Source organism: Psammomys obesus, unplaced genomic scaffold (assembly GCF_907164565.1).
Source record: "Psammomys obesus unplaced genomic scaffold, mPsaObe1.curated_primary_1811, whole genome shotgun sequence".
NCBI classification, from domain to species: domain Eukaryota; kingdom Metazoa; phylum Chordata; class Mammalia; order Rodentia; family Muridae; genus Psammomys; species Psammomys obesus.
This window is the reverse complement of record NW_026596134.1, coordinates 11,374,209-11,392,825: the sequence shown is the minus strand read 5'-3', so window position 1 is coordinate 11,392,825 and position 18,617 is coordinate 11,374,209. Positions and strand designations below refer to the sequence as shown.

Sequence of the window (18,617 nt, the reverse complement as noted above, 5' to 3'; positions counted from 1 at the left end):
TGAAGGAGATGTGGCTAATCACAGCACACCCTGTGTGCACCAGTTACAGCCATGCCTCTACCCCCCACCTTACAACAGTCCCTCTGCTAGACAATCAGGGAAAATGATCCCCATCTGGCCTAGGCAGAGATGGTTGCAGGATCATCTGGAGTTCACCAAGGTGATAGCGAAAGGTCTGGTACAAAGTGTTTGAAACAGCCAGGGCAACCCACTGTGGTTGTGTTCAGTTTTCTCAGTGTGTCCGTGGAATGTTCAAAATAGTCAGTGCTGTTAGCTGTTGAACAGTCCTTTAGTTCAAAGCAGCTGCTAATTAGGGATTTCCTATCCCCTAAACTCTCTACATATCCAGGAAAAGGAACGTAAGGAGTACTTACATGAAGAGCCTGAAGATGCGTCTCTGCGCTGCAAAGTTTCATTACAAAACATTCCGGTTTCCTAGGACTTAGGTCTCACAGACAGTTTCCCAAATGCTGTCTGCTCATGCCGTTAGTGGCTTCGAGAGTTTGTTCTAGAACATGTTCCTTTCCTTTGGGCTACCTCTTAGGTTTGATTTAATGTGTATTTTATCAACATCTGACAGGAAACAGTATATGTGTTGAGTGGTAATAGGTAAAACATCCTTTGTGTCTCACAACTAAAATGCCTAAGTCCATTTGGGGCTGCGCAAACAGACAAACAAAAACAAACCTGTTGGGCACAACGCGACATCTTGAGCACCTGTTAACGGAAATTTCTAAAAGTAGAAAGGATAGTCGACGTTGTCTGAGGTCCCCATGGACACATAAACAACAGATAATCTCACTACTTTAAGGTGATTAGTTCTTCAGAGTTTTTAAAGGTTTATTATGCGCACCATACGCACGCATTGCGTGCTGAGGCCAGGAGAGGGCGACAGATCTGCTGGCACCGGAGTTGCAGCTGGTCCCCTTGCTCTTCACTGCTGAGCCATCTCTCCAGCTCCTCAAGGGGAATTTAAACACGGTATTTGTCATCACCAACAGTCACTTGTCATGGGGGAGGAAAAACTCACAAACTTAGATGACCTTAGGCAAGGAAACATTCTCAAGAGAGCAGGCAAATTCCAGAAACTAATGAAGAACTTGAATGCTCTGTACGCATCAACTTCTCAGTCCCAGTGTCACTCCCCCCGTTCTTGGCAAAATACGCCTTTCCAGTTAAAATTTTTGCATTATTTTAAATTTTTTTAATTTTCAAAATTGCCTTAATTCTTTGACAACCAAGATCATTATCTTAAGTTACTGACACTAACCGCTGCTACTTGAAATTCTCTCATGCAAACTATTTTTAAGTTTTGCTCACAGTGTTTAACCAATTCCTCTACCAAACCACTAGGATCAGCCCTCCGCGCGCAGCTTCGCCCGGGAGGGAGTTGGTCCCTTATAGGCTTCCGTAGTCTTTTTTGTCACTTCCGCTTCTGACGGGGTCGTTTTTGGTGGATGCACTTCCGGCGGAGACGGCTAAGAGGACCGGGGGAAGATGGTGAGTGACTAAGGGTTTCGGCCGGTGGTCGCGGGCACCAAGACGGCCCGAGGCGGGAGGACGAGGCGCGCGGCCTGGGCCTGGGCTCCTCGGCGGACGGAGGGACGGGAACGCGGCGCCACGGGCCAGACTGCGGGGAGCGGATCGAGGAGGGGCTGAAGGGCTAGAGGCGAGCGGGACAGCCCGACGTGCGGCAGCGGCTGAGCCGCGGAACCGGCGTAGAGCGTCTCCGCCGGCGGCTCGGCCCTCCAGGCGTCGGCCCTGAGGGTAACCGGCGAGCACGGTCGGCGTCGCTGCCTCCTTGGTGCTGCCCTTCCAGAGAAGGGATGCCGTAAACACGCCAGGGAACAGGGCCGGGCCAGATCGGTGTGTGGCTTTGGATGGGAGGTGAGGGAGTTATCCCTGCTGATATCCGAGGGCAGCAGGGGCGGGACCGAGGAGTCAGAGTATGCCAAGGACCCGAGACAGCCCTGAAGTCAGCTCCAGGGCTGGTGCATCCGAACGTGGATGAAGGCCAGGACCTGTGAGGACTTTGAAAAGTATTCGGAACCTGCGCCGTGGATTTTCCCAGAGTTGTTCTTATTTCTTAGAACCGCCCCGAAGACAATTTTCCCATTTTAATGAGGAAACTGATACGCAGTTAAGTGGCTATTGGCGGGACACAAATCCTTTTTTTTCTGGAGCAGTAGAGAAACACCTAGGGCTTGCTGTAGAGCAGACCTTAGTATGATTTCCATCGTTATATCTAACAAGCCCCGTGACATTATGCAAGTCACTTAACCACTCTGGACCTTGGTTCTTTTATCTGTAAAATAGGGGGATTTAAGAATCAAAAGGCTCGGAGGGTTAAGAACACTTGCTACCCTTCCAGAGAATCCAAGTTTGATTCCCAACACCCATGTCAGGAGGCTCACAACTACCTGTAACCCCAGCTCCAGGGAATCTAACACCTTCTGGTATGTAGGGACAGCACACACTTTTACTCTCTTTTTAAAATCAAATTCAGTAATATTCCAAGAATGTTTAGCACAGTGCTCATCGTACTTCTAAGAATTTTATGAAAGGTTTAGCTCTTCTTCTTCGTGACTGAGAAACATGTAAATTGTCCCAGAGATGAGGAAAACGTCTTCCACTGGAACCAAACTGGAAGGATTGGAGAATGGTAGGTGAACCTAGGAAAGCTAGGTGTAGGCAGTTTGGCAAGGGCAAAGCATGTTGAACTAAGGAGTTTGGAACAAAAAGAACAGGGAACAGTTGATGGATTTTGAGAAGGATTGAGGGACAAACTGATTGTTTTAGAGGGAAGTAGCTTTCTGTTGGGAGGCTGGAGGCCAAATAAGGCATGGACTGGAAGAGAGTGGGTGTGATTAGGGGACAAAGATAGGAGAGACAGAAGTGTGAAGAGTACAACCAGGGTGGATTTGAAGCCACACTGTTCCAGTCCTGACCCAGTAGCATATGTTGGAACTTGCTAAGGGTATGTATTTGCTGTGGGCATTTGAGTCATTGCCCCCTGTTACGCATTGTTTCAAAACCAGAAATCCCAGTGTGCTTTTAATACATTTCACGGTGACAGCTTTTCAGACTGGGAAAAGACTTGACCAGGAGTCCTGAGCTGTCAGCACAGGGATTTGATAGGTTGCTATCGATGAGATTGTATTCTGAATTTATGTCTGTCTGTCTTTTTCCCCCCAGGGTCAAAGTCAGAGTGGTGGCCATGGTCCTGGGGGCGGCAAGAAGGATGACAAGGTAAATAAGTAGCAGGGAATTTGTGTGATCTGACCGTGCTGTGGAAACTGCCAGAGGTCTCAGCAAGTTCTTTGTGGAGGCACAAACTTTAAAAAGCAAAGTGACGCAGTAGTTATTTAAGTAACCTGGTTTACAGATGGATCACCTGTTTCCTGTTTTTGAAGAACTTACTGCCCTAAGTTAATGATTCTTAAAGCAAGAAAGTTGTGGAAGTTTTGAAGGAGATTGCCTATAAGTGTTTAATTTACTGAGGTGTGAGGGGTGCCCTACCTTACCCAAACCTGACAGGTAACCCAATTCTGACCTTTCTCTCTCTTACTGAGAGAGTCTGAGTCACTGCTCTTTCTATGAAGAGACTTTTCACTTGCTGCAGTTAAGTCGTACTAAAAGTGCAGGAGTATGAAATCTGCTTTTTAAAAGACAGTTATTTTAGAGGCTTAGCAGGTTATATTTATATAATTTATAACCATAATCAAGAGGCCTTCAGTGTGAGGTGGGGATGAGAGGGGTTGGAGGAATGAATGAGAAGAGGGAAATAATGTAATTATATTTTTAACTTTTAAAAAGTATTAATAAAAAGAATAGTATTTTAAATATCTTAGAAGATGAGAACATCGGTACTCCTAGAAGTATATGTTAGCAATACAAAAATAAATGTGCATTTTATGGTTTCCATGTGACTTCTTTTTCCTACTCTTCTAAAAACTCAAGGACAAGAAAAAGAAATATGAACCTCCTGTCCCAACCAGAGTGGGAAAAAAGAAGAAGAAAACAAAAGGACCAGATGCTGCCAGCAAACTGCCACTGGGTAACGACCTAGCTCCTCTGCGGCCTCCTAGCCCCCACGTAGTTTCTCCTGCATGTACCATAGAGCAAGGGGGTGGGAGTGGGGCACAGGAAGTACTGGGAAGACTGAAGCACTAGGTAGCACTGTGGTTATAACCCCATCCTACTTACCTCATGCGTAGCCTTCTACTGGGTTGGCATAGAAGTTACAGTTTATCTTAAAATGCAGTGTCACACAAGTTTGTCTTATGCTAAGAAACCCCATTCACAGTGCACTGAGTTCCAGACCAGCCAGCACTGCATAGAGAGACCCTTTCGAGAGAGAGAGAGCGCCCCCCTTCATTGTCTTTAGATAGCCAGTTAAACATGTAAATCATTTATTTCTCTTTAGGTTCTGTATTTTCGGGAGGGCACATGCTGCGGTGTGCATGTAAAGATCAGAGAACAACTTTTGGGAGCTTGTTCTCTCCTGTCCCCTCCTGAGGATGGAACTGAGATCAGGCTTGCACAGCAACTCCTTTATGAGAGCCTTTGTCTTGAAGGCCCTGTTTGTTGTGAGTCAGGGTCTTGGCTCTGCTCTCCAGGCTGTCCTTATGTTCATGGTCCTCCGCCTTAGCTTCCTGAGTGCAGGGAGTAAGTGTGCAGCACAGTGGAAATATAGCCTAACCTATGAATCCAGGCTCAGAAACTTTCATTCTGTAAAATGAAGTATTACTATATTAACATCGGGATCATGTCTCTACTTGTTTATTTTTATTAGTTTTCTTCTAAGATTTATTTTATGTGCATGAATGTGTTGCCTGCCTGTGTGTATGTGTATTCTGCATGTGCCAAGCACGTGGTGTTGAGCTGCTATGTTGGTACTAAAAACTGGACCCAGGTCTTCTGGAAGAGCAGCTACTGCTCTTAACTGCTAAGCCATCTCTTCATCGTGTGTGTGTGTGTGAGCACATGCACTCAGATGCAGCTGTGAGCATGTGGAAGTCAAAGCAGAGCTTGCAGACTCAATTCTGTCCTTCCGCCATGTGGGTCTGAGGTATAGAACCCCGGTCTTCAGGCTTGGCACAGGCACTTTAACCACTGAGCCATCTTGCCAGCCCTGAACCTAACGTTTTTTAAGGGCTTTCTGGTGAGCATAAAGTAAAACTTTATTGTAATTTAAGCTCCAAGCATATAACACTTTATTTTTCATTACAGTAACTCCTCACACCCAGTGCCGCTTGAAGTTACTGAAACTAGAGAGGATAAAAGACTATCTTCTCATGGAGGAAGAGTTCATTAGGAATCAGGAGCAGATGAAACCATTAGAAGAAAAGCAAGAGGTAAGTGGAGACGTTTCTGTGGTTCTTCTCTTTACTAAGTGAATTCTATTTTTTTAGAACCTAAAACTGTCATCAGATGAGACTCAAGTAGATGAACCTGTGCAGGCTTCTTACTGGCTAGCATTTAAAAGCATTAGTAGCTCTGGGCCAGGGAGATGGCACAGCAGGTAAGAGCACTGATGGCACCCTGCAGCAAGCCAGGAGCAGAGACTAGAGGACCACTGAAGCTCTCGGGTAGCCAGGAGTACGCACAGATGCACATGCCCAGAAAGTGAATGAATGGGGAAAAAAGTATTTGCTGGTTTGTAACTCTAGCAGACAAACGGATCATCTGCCTTAAGTCTAATCTGATTTTCCTTTTTGGCTTTTTATTTAGGAGGAAAGGTCAAAAGTGGATGATCTCAGGGGGACCCCCATGTCTGTAGGAACGTTGGAAGAGATCATTGATGATAATCATGCCATTGTGTCCACATCTGTGGGCTCAGAACACTATGTCAGCATCCTGTCATTTGTGGACAAGGATCTGCTGGAACCAGGCTGCTCAGTCCTGCTCAACCACAAGGTCAGTTGCTGGTCTTCAAGGAACCCCATAGGTGTCTGTTCTCTTAGATCTGGCCACTTGTCCACTCACAGGTAATGTGGGGAGAAGTTACTGGTCCTACTTGTCATAAACGGGTTGAAGAGACCTCACGGTCACGTTAAGACTTGATTTTTTGTAGGTGCATGCCGTTATAGGAGTGCTAATGGATGATACAGATCCCCTGGTCACAGTAATGAAGGTGGAAAAGGCCCCCCAAGAGACCTACGCAGATATTGGGGGACTGGACAACCAGATCCAGGAAATTAAGGTATGGCGCAACCAGTGCTGGGTTTCTAGACTTTGGGGGGTTTTTTTGTTGTTGTTTTTTTTTTTTTTTTTAAGATTTATTTATTTATTATGTACACAATATTCTGTCTGCATGTACACCTGCATGCCAGAAGACGGCACCAGATCTCATAACAGATGGTTGTGAGCCACCATGTGGTTGCTGGGCATTGAACTCAGGACCTCTGAAAGAGCAGCCAGTGCTCTTAACCTCTGAGCCATCTCTCCAGCCTCGACTTTGGGGTTCTTACAGCTGTCCCTTTAGGATGCTTTGGAGTTGTGCTGCATGTGTATTTTTCTTTATTGCTCAGTCCAGCTGCAGGTCTTTATGTGTTCCGTATTGCTAAGAACTGGAAATCACAGTAAATTATGTGTAGTCCTGCAGCTTTTTAGCACTTTACATGTTTAATATTGAGTGATTTCTGTGTGAAAACATGATGTTTTCAGCTGTGCTGATGTGCTGTTGTGTCAAGGTGTAGAGATGTCAGTGTACTTACATAGGCACGCACAGAGGCTAGGCTTCGCTGTTCTGAGTGCTCCTGGCACCTGGGGAGATGTGGATGGTCAGGGTGGCTGTTGCCTCCTCTCTGCTTGCCTCCCACCCATAGGGAAGTCAGTCAGAGCTACTGCAGTTCTCCACTGTCGACCTCTCAGACTGCTGCAACTAGGCACATAATATCCTTAGGTGAACACAGCTGTCAGGAAGTCTTTCCAGGTCCTGACTGGAGTCTCAACAAAGGATGTGTTTTAACTTTCTCAGTCTTACTTTGCTCCAGAATAGCTTAAGTGTTGCTCAAGACTGACTTCTGGAAAGGAAAAGGAAAACTGGGCTTGATGTAGAAAGGGAGATGATAAAAAACTCAGGGAGACACGTGTTCTCTTTAGCATGCCTCACCTCAAGGGAAGTTGGCTGTATTTTCTTTTGGAAGAGTGAGATTTCTACCTATTAGAAATCTCACTCTTCTATTTTCATGTCAAGTAACACCAATAACTTCAGTTAAACTTCTATTTTACCAAGTGTTTCTTTCCTGTAGGAGTCAGTGGAGCTTCCTCTCACCCACCCTGAGTACTATGAAGAGATGGGCATCAAGCCCCCCAAGGGGGTCATTCTCTACGGCCCGCCAGGGACAGGTATGCATGTTGACGCTGCCGGCGCTCCCCTCCTGTTGCCCGCAGCATTGGCGAGTGGAAGGCACCGCAGCCTTCGCTTAGCTCTAGAGCTGGGCTGTGAAGGGAGAGGTAGACCGTACTGCTCGGCAGACACACAGCCATGGGTTAGGTCCGGCCAACCAGTACCACCCCATACACACACAACAAACAAGGTCTCAACTTTGGTTGACTGCCTACATTGAAATCACCGCTTGGGAGCTCTAAGCATTGTTGCTGCTTAGCCAAGCCTCAGACTGGCAGTGGAGATGGTGTCTCTGAGACATTTGATCAGGTCAGCTTACTGGTGCAATAGTACTAAGTAACTATTTGTTGGAGGATGTTAAAAATGCATACACATGTAACGCATTAAAGTTGATTGTCCTAAGCTGTAGAGACCAATACGTAGCAGTTGCTTACCCTGCAGATTAAAGCAGGAGTGGCCATTTGCTTGAGAGAACTGATGTTGGGTTCTAACTGACCTGTGTTGAGAGTTATCAAAGAACTGAGAAGCCTGAAGCTAGAAGAAGCCGTTCTGCTTTATCTTGGCAGAATTTAAAGCTACAGAGAGGCTGGTGATGAGCCCAGGGCCACAGAGCTCTTGGCATTGAGCTGGTAATGGCTAGAGCTGCAGCACTGGCCTTCCGACCTGCCAGCACGTATCTCATGAGATGTGGACCCTGCCGTGCTGGGTGGGCAGGCCTGTCAGGAGTGGGAGGCATGTTCAGTGATTCCCTGTGGCCCTTGAAGTAACCCAGCAGCTTCCCTTGACTGCATCTAGATACTAAGATCGAACCCTCTTAAAAGACCCTACCCTGTCTGTACTGTCCCTAGTTGGTCTCCCAAGAATAGTCTTGCGTCCTAAGGCTAAGCCTGTCGTTCTTCCTGTGACCAAGGAGAACATAAATACCACATGTTGTCCCAGTGTTTGGCCCGCTGTCATTCCCCAGCTGGCCTGAGGGTTCCAGTTCGCCTCTGCATCCTGAGCCAACACCCAGCCCACCTCACTAACTTTCCAAGGGGCCAAGGTGTTACCAACTCTAAAATTTTTGAGCTGAGTACTCTTTGGGGGCTGGCCTGTGTTAAAGGCTGCTTTCTCGAGCTGGGACCAGCCTTTAGAGCTCCCAGGGTGAATTCAGTGTACACAGTCCACCAGGGTTGAGGACATGTTTGGTGTGTGTATGTGTCCTCAAAGAAAATTATCAGGGAATAGAGCAACATTGGAAACACTATTGGAGATCCATGAGAGGAATTGCCTCCCCTTGGGAAGGCCATGCCAAGACTGAGAAGTCCTCTAAGCTTCCCCATCTCTGGGCTCCATCAACTGGTCCTCCTTCCAGTATTTTGACTACCCACAAGCCCATCCAGTACTACCTTGCTGGTGTGGGGCCCTGTAGCCTGTGTTGGAGGCTGCTTTGTGTCCTAGGATCAGACCTAGGATTCCCAGACAGTATTTTATCACTGATAGTTTCATCAGAGTTTATTTAGTTTTCTAATCCTGGTTGAACAGGTCAAATTAATTTTTTTATGTGTTCATTCATTCATTAGTTTTGATGTAGGGCCTCAAGATCAGGCTGGCTTTGGATTCACTGTATAGATGACCTTCAACTTCTAATCCTCCTGCCTCCACCTCACAAATGCCAAATTATAGATTTGTGCTACCATGTCTGGTTGCATTAAGTTAATTTTATATGTAACTTAGAATGGACCTAAGAAAAAGTTCCTTTTTAGAAAAAAAATAGGTTGTTGTCTTGCTAGTGCACAGCAGTTTTTCTATGGGTGATTATGGTGATTGTTTTGGAGCAGTGGTTCTCAACCTGCCCAATGCTACAGCCTTTAACATAGCTCGTGTTGTGGTGACCCTTGGCCAAATAAGTATTTTTGTTTCTACTTCACACTGTAATTTTGGAACTGTTATGAATTGTGATATAAATATGTGGTTTGCAGGATATCTGATATGCGACCCACAGGTTGAGAAGCACTGCTTTAGAGGATACTTTGGGCTCGAGGTGTGAAAATAACTAACAGAACATCTCAGTGATAAAGGTGCCTGCCACACAAGCCTGACAATCTGAGCTTGATCTTTGGAAGCCATTGAAGGTGGAAGAAGGGAAGTGGCTCAGCAGAGTTGTCCTCTGTCCTCCACATGTGCTCCATGGCAAAGGCCCCACACATAGTCACAACACACACACACATAAAAATGAGGGAAAAAGAACCAAGTAAAAGGTATTTACTGACATTTTCATGGTGGCTTTCAGAGTTTAAAGTAGTCAAAGAGTGTTGTTAGGTTGGGAGAGCAGAATAGAAGCAGCTGGTGTGTTTTCATTGTTGTCCCTCTATTAGGATGGAGTGTTCTTAATAGCAGTTAAATGTTTTGTTTTGTTTTGTTTTCCTTTGTCTTATTCTTTTTACCCAAAATAGGTAAAACATTATTGGCCAAAGCAGTAGCAAACCAGACTTCGGCCACTTTCCTGAGAGTGGTTGGCTCAGAGCTTATTCAGAAGTACCTAGGTGATGGGCCCAAGCTCGTTCGGGAGCTGTTCCGAGTTGCTGAAGAACATGCGCCTTCCATTGTGTTTATTGATGAAATTGATGCCATTGGGACCAAAAGGTGGGCCTGCCCTGACCTGTTGTATGAGATAAACAGTTAGCAAGTCCTTGCTGTTTTCCAGGGGGCCATAAACACCTACCCAGGCAGTTCTGGAAACCAGTCCTGTCATAGCACTTGCATGGAGCCAGTACCATCTGGCTAGGGACTCTGTAATCATGCCAGTCTCTACCCAGCAGTTAAAAGGTTAGACCTTCAGGCAGAGTTGCTGTGCAGCAATGTGGCTCAAAAGTGTCTTCTCCTGTGCTGCTGCAAACAAAGCAGCCCAGACTGGGTGATCTAAAAGGACAGCAGCTTGTTTACCTTTCGTTCTGGGGCCATGAAATCTTAAGGTCAGGGCATTAGCATCAGTGTCTACTCAGAGCTGCTGCTGCTTCTAGGATCTTCCCTTGCTTCTCGGTGCTCCCAACAGACATGTCTCCATCCGGCAGAACAGCACAGAAAAGGGCCCAAGCCAGCTTCCAGCAGCCCTTTCAGAAGGCACTAATCACTCAGTCGCAGTGGGGCATTGTTGGGTGTGAACTGAGCCGAAGCTTGGGGTGCTGATGCTGTTTTGTCAGAGTGATAGGGAGTGGCCTTCCAGCTGAAAAAAGAGTGTTGAGTTTCGTGCTGTGTGTTTGCTATAGCTGTCCTTTTAACAGAACGGCTGGGTCTTCGTTTTCTCTTTTTCCAAAGATATGATTCAAACTCTGGAGGGGAGAGAGAGATTCAGCGAACGATGTTGGAGCTGTTGAACCAGTTGGATGGATTTGACTCGAGGGGAGATGTAAAAGTTATCATGGCCACTAACCGAATAGAAACTCTGGATCCAGCACTTATCAGACCAGGTCAAATTTGCTTTTGTTTCCTCAAGGAAATCTGATGGGATTGTGTTTGAAGCGTGTTTTGGGGTTGTTATACAATGGTACGCAGAATGACAAATTACTATTGTGCAACATAACTCACCAAAACACATCTTCTTCATTGAAGAGATGGTCTAATCAGGAACACACCTGCCTGTGAGCAGGAGGGTCTGAATTTAGTCTGTGGAACCCATGTAAAAAGGTGGGTGTGATGTTACTGGGTGTGACTCAGTAACTGAGGAGCTAAAGGCTGATGGTGGGCTTGCTGACCAGCCTTTGACAGGCTTCAGGTTAGTAGACACTGATCTCAAAAACTGTAATAGTTTATAATATTTCTTAGGTAGGCTTGCCTGTCCCTAATGCCGCAGATCTCCTTGTGCTTATTCCTAAAAGTATCAAAGTGGAGCCTTAACTGGTGTGAACCCAGATGTAGATACTCGCAGAGCACAGGAATGAATGTTCACCTTTTAGGGTTCAGGTGTCATCCCCCAATGTCGTGTGACTAAAGCCACACGGAAGGGGGTGGGTGAAGGCTCCAAGTCGGGGTCTGGACAGAAGTGGCTGAAAGCTGCTTTGTGTCTGCAGGCCGCATTGACAGAAAGATCGAGTTCCCCCTGCCTGATGAAAAGACTAAGAAGCGTATCTTCCAGATTCACACTAGCAGGATGACCCTGGCTGATGATGTGACCTTGGATGACTTGATCATGGCAAAGGATGACCTCTCTGGAGCTGACATCAAGGTGAGTAAGTGGGCGGGCTTGCCTCTGGACACTTGGCCTGTTAGAGAGACGGCGAACTCTAGAGGAGGCAGTTAGCCAAGTGTGTGGGTACCTCGGTTTGACTGTCATGATCCCTGTGGATTTGACATTACATCCAAATGGAAGGTTTGCTTTCATTTGGGTCATTTAATGTACTAATTTATGAAGTAAATGACCCTGCCCTGTGAGCCCACAAGGCTCAGTCACTAACATTAAGTTTACCTCCTGTGCAAGTACTGGGATTAAAGAGGTGCTCAGGCTCTAATTTTTAATTATGTGTGACTTTGTGTGGGAATATGCATAGCTACCTGCAGAGGGAAGAAGAGGGTATCAGATTTCCTGGGCTTGAGTTACAGTTGTGAGCCTAAAGTGGGTGCCAAGAACCAAACTCCATCCCCTGCAAGAGCAGCATGTACCCTTGACTGCTGAGCCATCTCCCAGTGCCCGGGATTGTGTTTTAATACATGTGTTAGAAGGCCTCTTGTTTCACTTCTGGCAAGTACTGAGAAAATATCTTACAATAATTATAGTACATCAGCATATCTGACTGTAAATTAAATGGGCACGCTCTCTGCCTTTTGGCCTGTCACTTTCTTCATTTCATAGAAATATTTCTTTTGTTTATTGGAGACAAGATTTCTCTGCGTAGCATTGGCTGTCCTGGACTCACCAGGCTGGCCTAGAACTTGCAGAGATGCCTCTGCCTCCCTGATGCTGCGATTACTGATGTGTACCACCACCCCTAGCTCATAGAAATACTTTTCATGAAAGTGAAGCTATAAGAATTTACTGACTGGTCAAGCCACAGCTCAGAACCCCAGATCCCTGGCCAGTGTGCTTACTCCCTTAAAGTCTCCCAGTATATGCTCTTGGATTCTCTCAGAAATTATGAGACATTTAAAAAAAACTGTTCCAAATGAGCAATTTGTGTTTACTCTGTCTTATGGTTTATGTCTTGTACTTTGTTTCAAACTATCTGAAATTTTTTAAGCTAAAAGTAAGTGGGTTTTTTTTTTTTTTTGTTTTTTTGTTTTTTTTTTTTTTTTTTTTCTGAACATAATGTTTTTATTTTTCTAAACGGGGTTTCTCTGTGTAGCCCTGGCTGTCCTGGAACTCGTTCTGTAGTTGGCCTGCCTCTGCCTGGCATTAAAGGCATATGCCACCACACCCGGCTCATACTGTTCTTTCTTTCAGGCAATCTGTACAGAAGCTGGCTTGATGGCCTTGCGGGAACGCAGAATGAAAGTAACAAATGAAGACTTCAAAAAGTCTAAAGAGAATGTGCTTTATAAAAAACAAGAAGGCACCCCTGAGGGGCTGTATCTCTAGAGATCCTCGGCTGTCTTCAGGGAAGTGAATGTGTTTCCCCACCTGGGAGGATGGGAAGCTGCCCGAAGGCACCCATTTTCCGGTTGATTTTGCTGTAGAGAGCCTGTATCTGGAGGTGCTGTGCAGGGGCCTGTTGGGCAGTCTCACTGTGTTTGTGCTGCCCTCTGCTCCCAATAAAGGATCATCCTGGTTTGCTTTTCCTTGCTGTAATGAACACTGTGACCAAAAGCAACTTGGGGGCTGGGGGAGAGTTTATTCCATCTCACCGCTGACAGTCCATCTCCATACCATAGGAAGTCAGGGAAGGAACCTGGAGAAAGGAACTAAAGCAGAAGCTAGGGTGGAATGCTGCCTTCTGGCTTGCTCAGTCTGCTTTCCTTCATGCCACAGAACCACCTGCTAAGCGTGGTGCCGGGTCAACATCCGGCAGGTGGAGCTGAGAGGAGGGTGGCCAGTCCAGCTGGACAGAGATCTGTCGAAGCAGGGACTTGGTTTATTAAATAAAATGGTCCTTTTTACAGGTTTGGGTCAGGAGGCAGGATTAAGGAAGTGAGATAGATAAGATGATGTAGAGGGCAAGGAGAGGTAGTGCAAGGAGAGGTGGGCCAGCAACAAAACTGCACCTAACAGTTACCAGGCAGGAGATAAGCTGAATCACTTTTGCCTGGAAGTGGTGCCTCTTAAATCAGAAGCTAAAGACAGGTCTCCAAACTCAAGCCAGGCTCAGGTAGATGCAACAGGCCTTATCAGGCCCAACATTCCCCACCCCCCCTTTTTCTTTTGACAGCAGACCTGGCCCCATCTTAGGTTGTCCCCCACATGGAGATCTTACCTGTCATTGAGTGCCATGTCGCCAGCTTGTCAGAAGCTCCTCCAGGACCTGCCTTAGGTTGCCCCAGCATGTCTGCGGTCTTACCTGTCATTGGTCAAATGGAAGGCAGAGGAGGGTCTTTTCTAGGGAGATGCCTGGGCCTAGGCAGAGTTGGATTCCTGAGTAGCTAACGGATGATGATGTATTTCTACTTGATGCAGCTTAATGCCTCTAACCTGTGCTGGATAAACCATACAAGCTTGTTAAGAATGAATGGCCCAAGGGTAAGTAGGAAAAGGAGGAGAAGTAACGGTCCGAGTAGAGGAAGAATATTGGGCAGGAGGCCATGAAAGCCAGTCCACAGGAGGTTTTCTTGATATTCTCGGATCTCTGACTATGCTTGATTTGTTGGTGTAGAAGCAGCAATTTTCCTGCAAAAACAAGCAGATGCCTTTTTCGGCAGTAAGTCCAAACCCCTTCTATTTTGAAGAACTACCTCTACCGGGGAGTCTAGCCGATCTTCGGGGTATTTTAAAGGCCATTCCTCCCCCACAAAGGAACACCATTTTGGGGGCTGGGGAAGAGCAAGTAAGGGATTTCTCCAGAGTGGAGGTGGAGTGACAGGGGGCAGTGGACGCCCCTACATAATGGCTGCTATTATCAGGACGAGGTAATGCCCAAAACCAGGCCCCTGTGGAAAGGTCAGGAAGAGGTTGAGCGCGAATGGGGGAGCGATGTCAGATATTTAAAGTATTAAAATATTAAATAGTGCCTTTTTCAATTAATCACATGGGGGTAATGATGCCCCCTTTTGTTTTTGTAATTGTATCTTTAAAGTTTGGCTAAATCTTTCTGCTATGGCTTGACCCTTTGGATTATAAGGAATGCCAGTAGTATGAGAAATTTTCCATCTGTAAGAATTCCCGAAACGGTTTGCTTATAAAGCATGGCCCGTTGTCTGTCTTAATACTGCCAGACAGACCCAAGGTGGCAAAGCCCTGAAGCATGTGACTAATAGCATGTTTGGACTTCTCTCCAGCATGAGCTGAGGCCCAACATGCATGGGAGAATGTTATCCACTGAAAGGAAAATGCTGAGTGTTTAGTTCAGATGTTTCAAAATGCTATTGTATGTCTTGTGAGAAATTTGAGGGGAAGATTTTGAGTTGGGATCCCACTGGACTTTGGAACTGCGGGGTGCCTATGGGCTCTTGCTCAGGAAGAAGTCCCCACTGCCGCTCAGAAGGCCTGCCTCCCGTCCTCTCTCCCCACACTTCCCTTCCTCAACTGGCTCAGTTTCTAGCATTTCAGAATCTTCCTTCCCACTAAAGAACTTGTCCAAATAGCTGGTATATGTGCTCTCCTCCTCCACATGTTCATCCTTCCTGACCTCACAACAGAACTGACTGATATAAAACACAATTGTATCTTCCCCTTAACATCCCAAAGCATCCCACCAATGGCTGTAATTGCCCATTTTTACAGATGGGGAAACTTGAGGCACCAAGGTAGTGGTGGGTGGTTACACAGTTCACTGGTTGGTAGTTGCCTTTCCCTGCCTGGCCCAGGTGGTAGGAGAAAAGAAGCTAAAAGGACTTGGAGGCAGTGGGGACACAGGACAGTCACCAGCTAGGAAACCAGGGCTGTTCGGTTTCTCAACTCCAGAATGGGAAGGGAAGAGGGCGGCCATAGTCAGAAGAGTCTAGAAGGGACTTAAGAGAGGCAATGATTCTGGTGCCGCCTGGAAAGGAGTGTCACAGGAAGGTGTGAGGAAACACTCCCCACTGCTCACAAACTGTCCCAAGAGGACTGGTACAAGGCTTCCAGCTGAGCCAAATTAGAGGCCCCTCATCTAGCTTCCTCCAGGCCACCAAGCCTGCCGCTCTAACCTCCTCCTGATTAGGGGCTGGGAGAGCGGCCTGTTGGACAGGCCTGTGGAATACTGGTCAGCTGTGCCCTAAAGCATTCCCTAAGTGATAGGCACCTGGGGTTAGCTTGTTGGTTGTGTTCCCCTGGACCCTGCTTTCCTCCTTGTAGAAAGGTCCATCCAGTAGTGTAGAGCACGACCGATGCCTCAGCCCCTCAAGGATGCTCTCAGCCCAAGGCGAATGGGGCCCATCCTCCGCCACTGCCTTACGCAGTTGCTTGAGGTAAAAGATTTATTAGAAAACCCTCACCCCAACCTGGTGAGGCACTGCCCCTGCAAAACCCGACTGCAGGAAATAAGCCTATCCGCACAGCCGTCTCTCAAGCAGATTGAAGCCCTTTTTCTGAAATGAAGAGGACTGCCCCATATTTAACGGGGGTACACTCACCCGCAGACCAGTTGGCCCGTCAGTGTTCTTCCGTCGAGCAGGATCCGCACACGGGGCACCAGTCTGCCAAGTCAGTACCCAGCAGGTGGAGCTGAGAGGAGGGTGGCCAGTCCAGCTGGATGCCCCCCATGGCTGAGCGGTATGAGGGGTGTCAACGGCCCGGACCTCCCTGGATGCCCCAGGGAATAAAACACCGAGCCGGGAGATCTGTAGAAGCAGGAACTCGGTTTATTGAATAAAACGGTCCTTTTTATAGGTTTGGGTCAGGGGGCAGGGTTAAGGAAGTGAGGTAAGATGACGTAGAGGGCAAGGTTAGGTAGTGCAAGGACAGGTGGGCCATCGACAAAACTCCACCTAACAGTTACCAGGCAGGGTTGATTTTAAGGCGGATATGCTGAATCACTTTTGCCCGGAAGGGGCGCCTCTTAAATTAGAAGCTAAAGACAGGTCTCCAAACTGGAGCCAGGCTCAGGTAGATGCAGCAGGCCTTATCAGGCCCAACAGAGTGGCACCACTCTTACTGGACTGGGCCCTTCCACATAAATCAGTTACTAAGAAATGATGCCCAACAGCATTTGGGCTTGCATAGAGGCCAGTGTGATGATGGAGGCATTTTCTCAGTTGAAGTTCCATCTTCCCAAATAGCTCTGCTTCCATCAGGCTGACAAAAAAGTGATCAGCAGAAGCGCGCACTTTCCCAGCTGGTCTGTGACCGCACACCCGCAACCTCCCTGCAGCAGATGGCGGGGTCCTACACTAGGAAAGCTTATTGGCAACCACCAGGAGCCCCTTTCATGTGCCCAAAGCCAGTGCCTCAGACGAGCCACAGGCCAGTGGTCTTTAGATGGCAAAGGCTACATTAATGTGGCTATTTGTTCAGAAGGGTCCACCTTGCTGGGAAGGACTTGTTCCCAAGAGGCTGAGGATCCCTCAGTCGTTGAAGAATCTCATCCTAGCCACACTGCCTCTTCTGGGTTCACAAACCTCAGCACTTTGCATTGTTAGCAGACGGTTCTTTAAAGCCACAAGGGGCAGGTGGACTGTGGAGAGAAGGCATTTCCCTTCCTGTTGCCACCATGGCTTTATCTCAGCTTATAGGAAAACGACCACTCAGAAAGCTAGAATCTTGGTATCCACTATGCTCTTTCTGGAAGCTGAAGAGGAAACCCAGTTTCCTTGAGGTCCAGGTTGTCAAAACTCAGCCCCTGAGAACTGTCGGGCTGAGGTCAGTACTTGCTGCCTGTCAACTGAGGGCCTTTCCTGGCTTGTAGAGGCCACCTGTACTCCGGACCCCGGCACCCTCCATTTTCAAAGCCAGAAGAGCAGGTCAAGCTCTTTGTCCTGCGTTTGGCCCCCAGTCTTTCTGTGTCTGCCCCTTTCTACTTTCCTTTTTCACTTTCAAAGTGAAAGACCAGACTGGGCTTACTCAGATATCCCAGGACACCCTTCCTTAATTTGGGATTCTTCTATTTTATTTTTGTTGTTAAGAAAAGGTCTTCATATGTAGCCCAGGCTAGACACGGACTTGTAGAGGCCAAGCTGGCATTACATTCTCAGTGTTCCTTATGCCTCTGCTTGGATCATAAGCAGCTGATCCCAACCCTGACTAACCTTCCGCAGTTAGTCACAGGGTCTAGGATAAGCCATCATGAGTGTGGGGAAGAGTTTCTGTCTACCCAAGAATATCCACACATGGGCGGCCTGTGCAGTGAGTAATCTACTTGTGTGCAGGTGGGGCTCCGTGAGCCGCTACACAGCACTGAAATTCAGCACTGAGGATGCCACCTTCTTGGAGTGTTGGAGAGACTATGGGTAAGAAATGTGAACAGGGAAAGGTGAGACACATCCACAGAGCAACCGGTCCTGTATCTAAATCCTAACAAACAAAATGAACCCATGACATTAATAGCACCCAGGAGGCAAATGCAGAAGAAGCAAGAGTTCAAGGCCAGCCTGGGCTTGAACCGGGGACCCTATTTCCAGCCGAAAAGCAGCTGTGTACTCCCTGAAGACATTCTTGCAGCGACTACAGACAGGCCGTCCTCCCAGCCAGGCTAACAGTGGCAGGAAAGGGCTGTGCGAAGCTCTCCACAGTAAACAGTGACTGCACCCTCACGTCTTCACGATTAGACACAGCAGGCTGAGGCTGGGGCTGTGACCAGCCTCTGCTCTAAGGTCACAGCAAGCTTCCTGCAGAGGGTGCTGGTGGCCTGCCCAAGGGTTTCCACACAGAAAAGCACGTGGGCTCCAGTGGAAGGCAGACAGACCCAAAGGTCCCTGTGGATGCTGCTGGTCCAAAGACCGGCGTCACCAGAGCAAAGCTAGGGAATAACAAGGGCTTGCCACATCTCTCACCCGAGAGAGGAGATGTTAACTAGCCATCTCTGCTGAGTGGAAGATGAGAGAAAACAATTCCTCTCTCTGCTTATCAAACCAGGGAAAGGGAGGATGGCTCAACGGCAAGTAGCCAGAACTCTGACTCCGACTCCAGGGTCAGAGGCCTAAACTAGGATCATGGACACATGCTGTGGGAGAGGCCAGCGCTGGTGAGCAGCTGTAGAGCAGAGAATAAGAAGTGGTACACATC

General features: G+C 47.4%; 1 protein-coding gene across 2 annotated transcripts; it reads left to right on the top strand.

Moving 5' to 3' along the window:
• Window positions 1-1,437: 1,437 nt before the first annotated feature.
• Psmc1 (proteasome 26S subunit, ATPase 1) lies at window positions 1,438-13,095 on the top strand. 2 transcript variants are annotated; one of them, XM_055593144.1, is made up of 11 exons: window positions 1,438-1,500; window positions 3,196-3,249; window positions 3,961-4,057; window positions 5,233-5,357; window positions 5,734-5,919; window positions 6,077-6,205; window positions 7,257-7,353; window positions 9,790-9,979; window positions 10,652-10,803; window positions 11,404-11,558; window positions 12,771-13,095. In XM_055593144.1, exons 1-11 carry the CDS (start codon window positions 1,498-1,500, stop codon window positions 12,903-12,905), a joined length of 1,323 nt encoding a protein of 440 aa, XP_055449119.1. In that variant the 5' UTR covers window positions 1,438-1,497; the 3' UTR covers window positions 12,906-13,095. The 2 variants fall into 2 exon arrangements, with proteins under 2 accessions (XP_055449119.1, XP_055449120.1); XM_055593145.1 differs by lacking the exon at window positions 1,438-1,500 and adding an exon at window positions 1,780-1,887.
• Window positions 13,096-18,617: the final 5,522 nt, after the last annotated feature.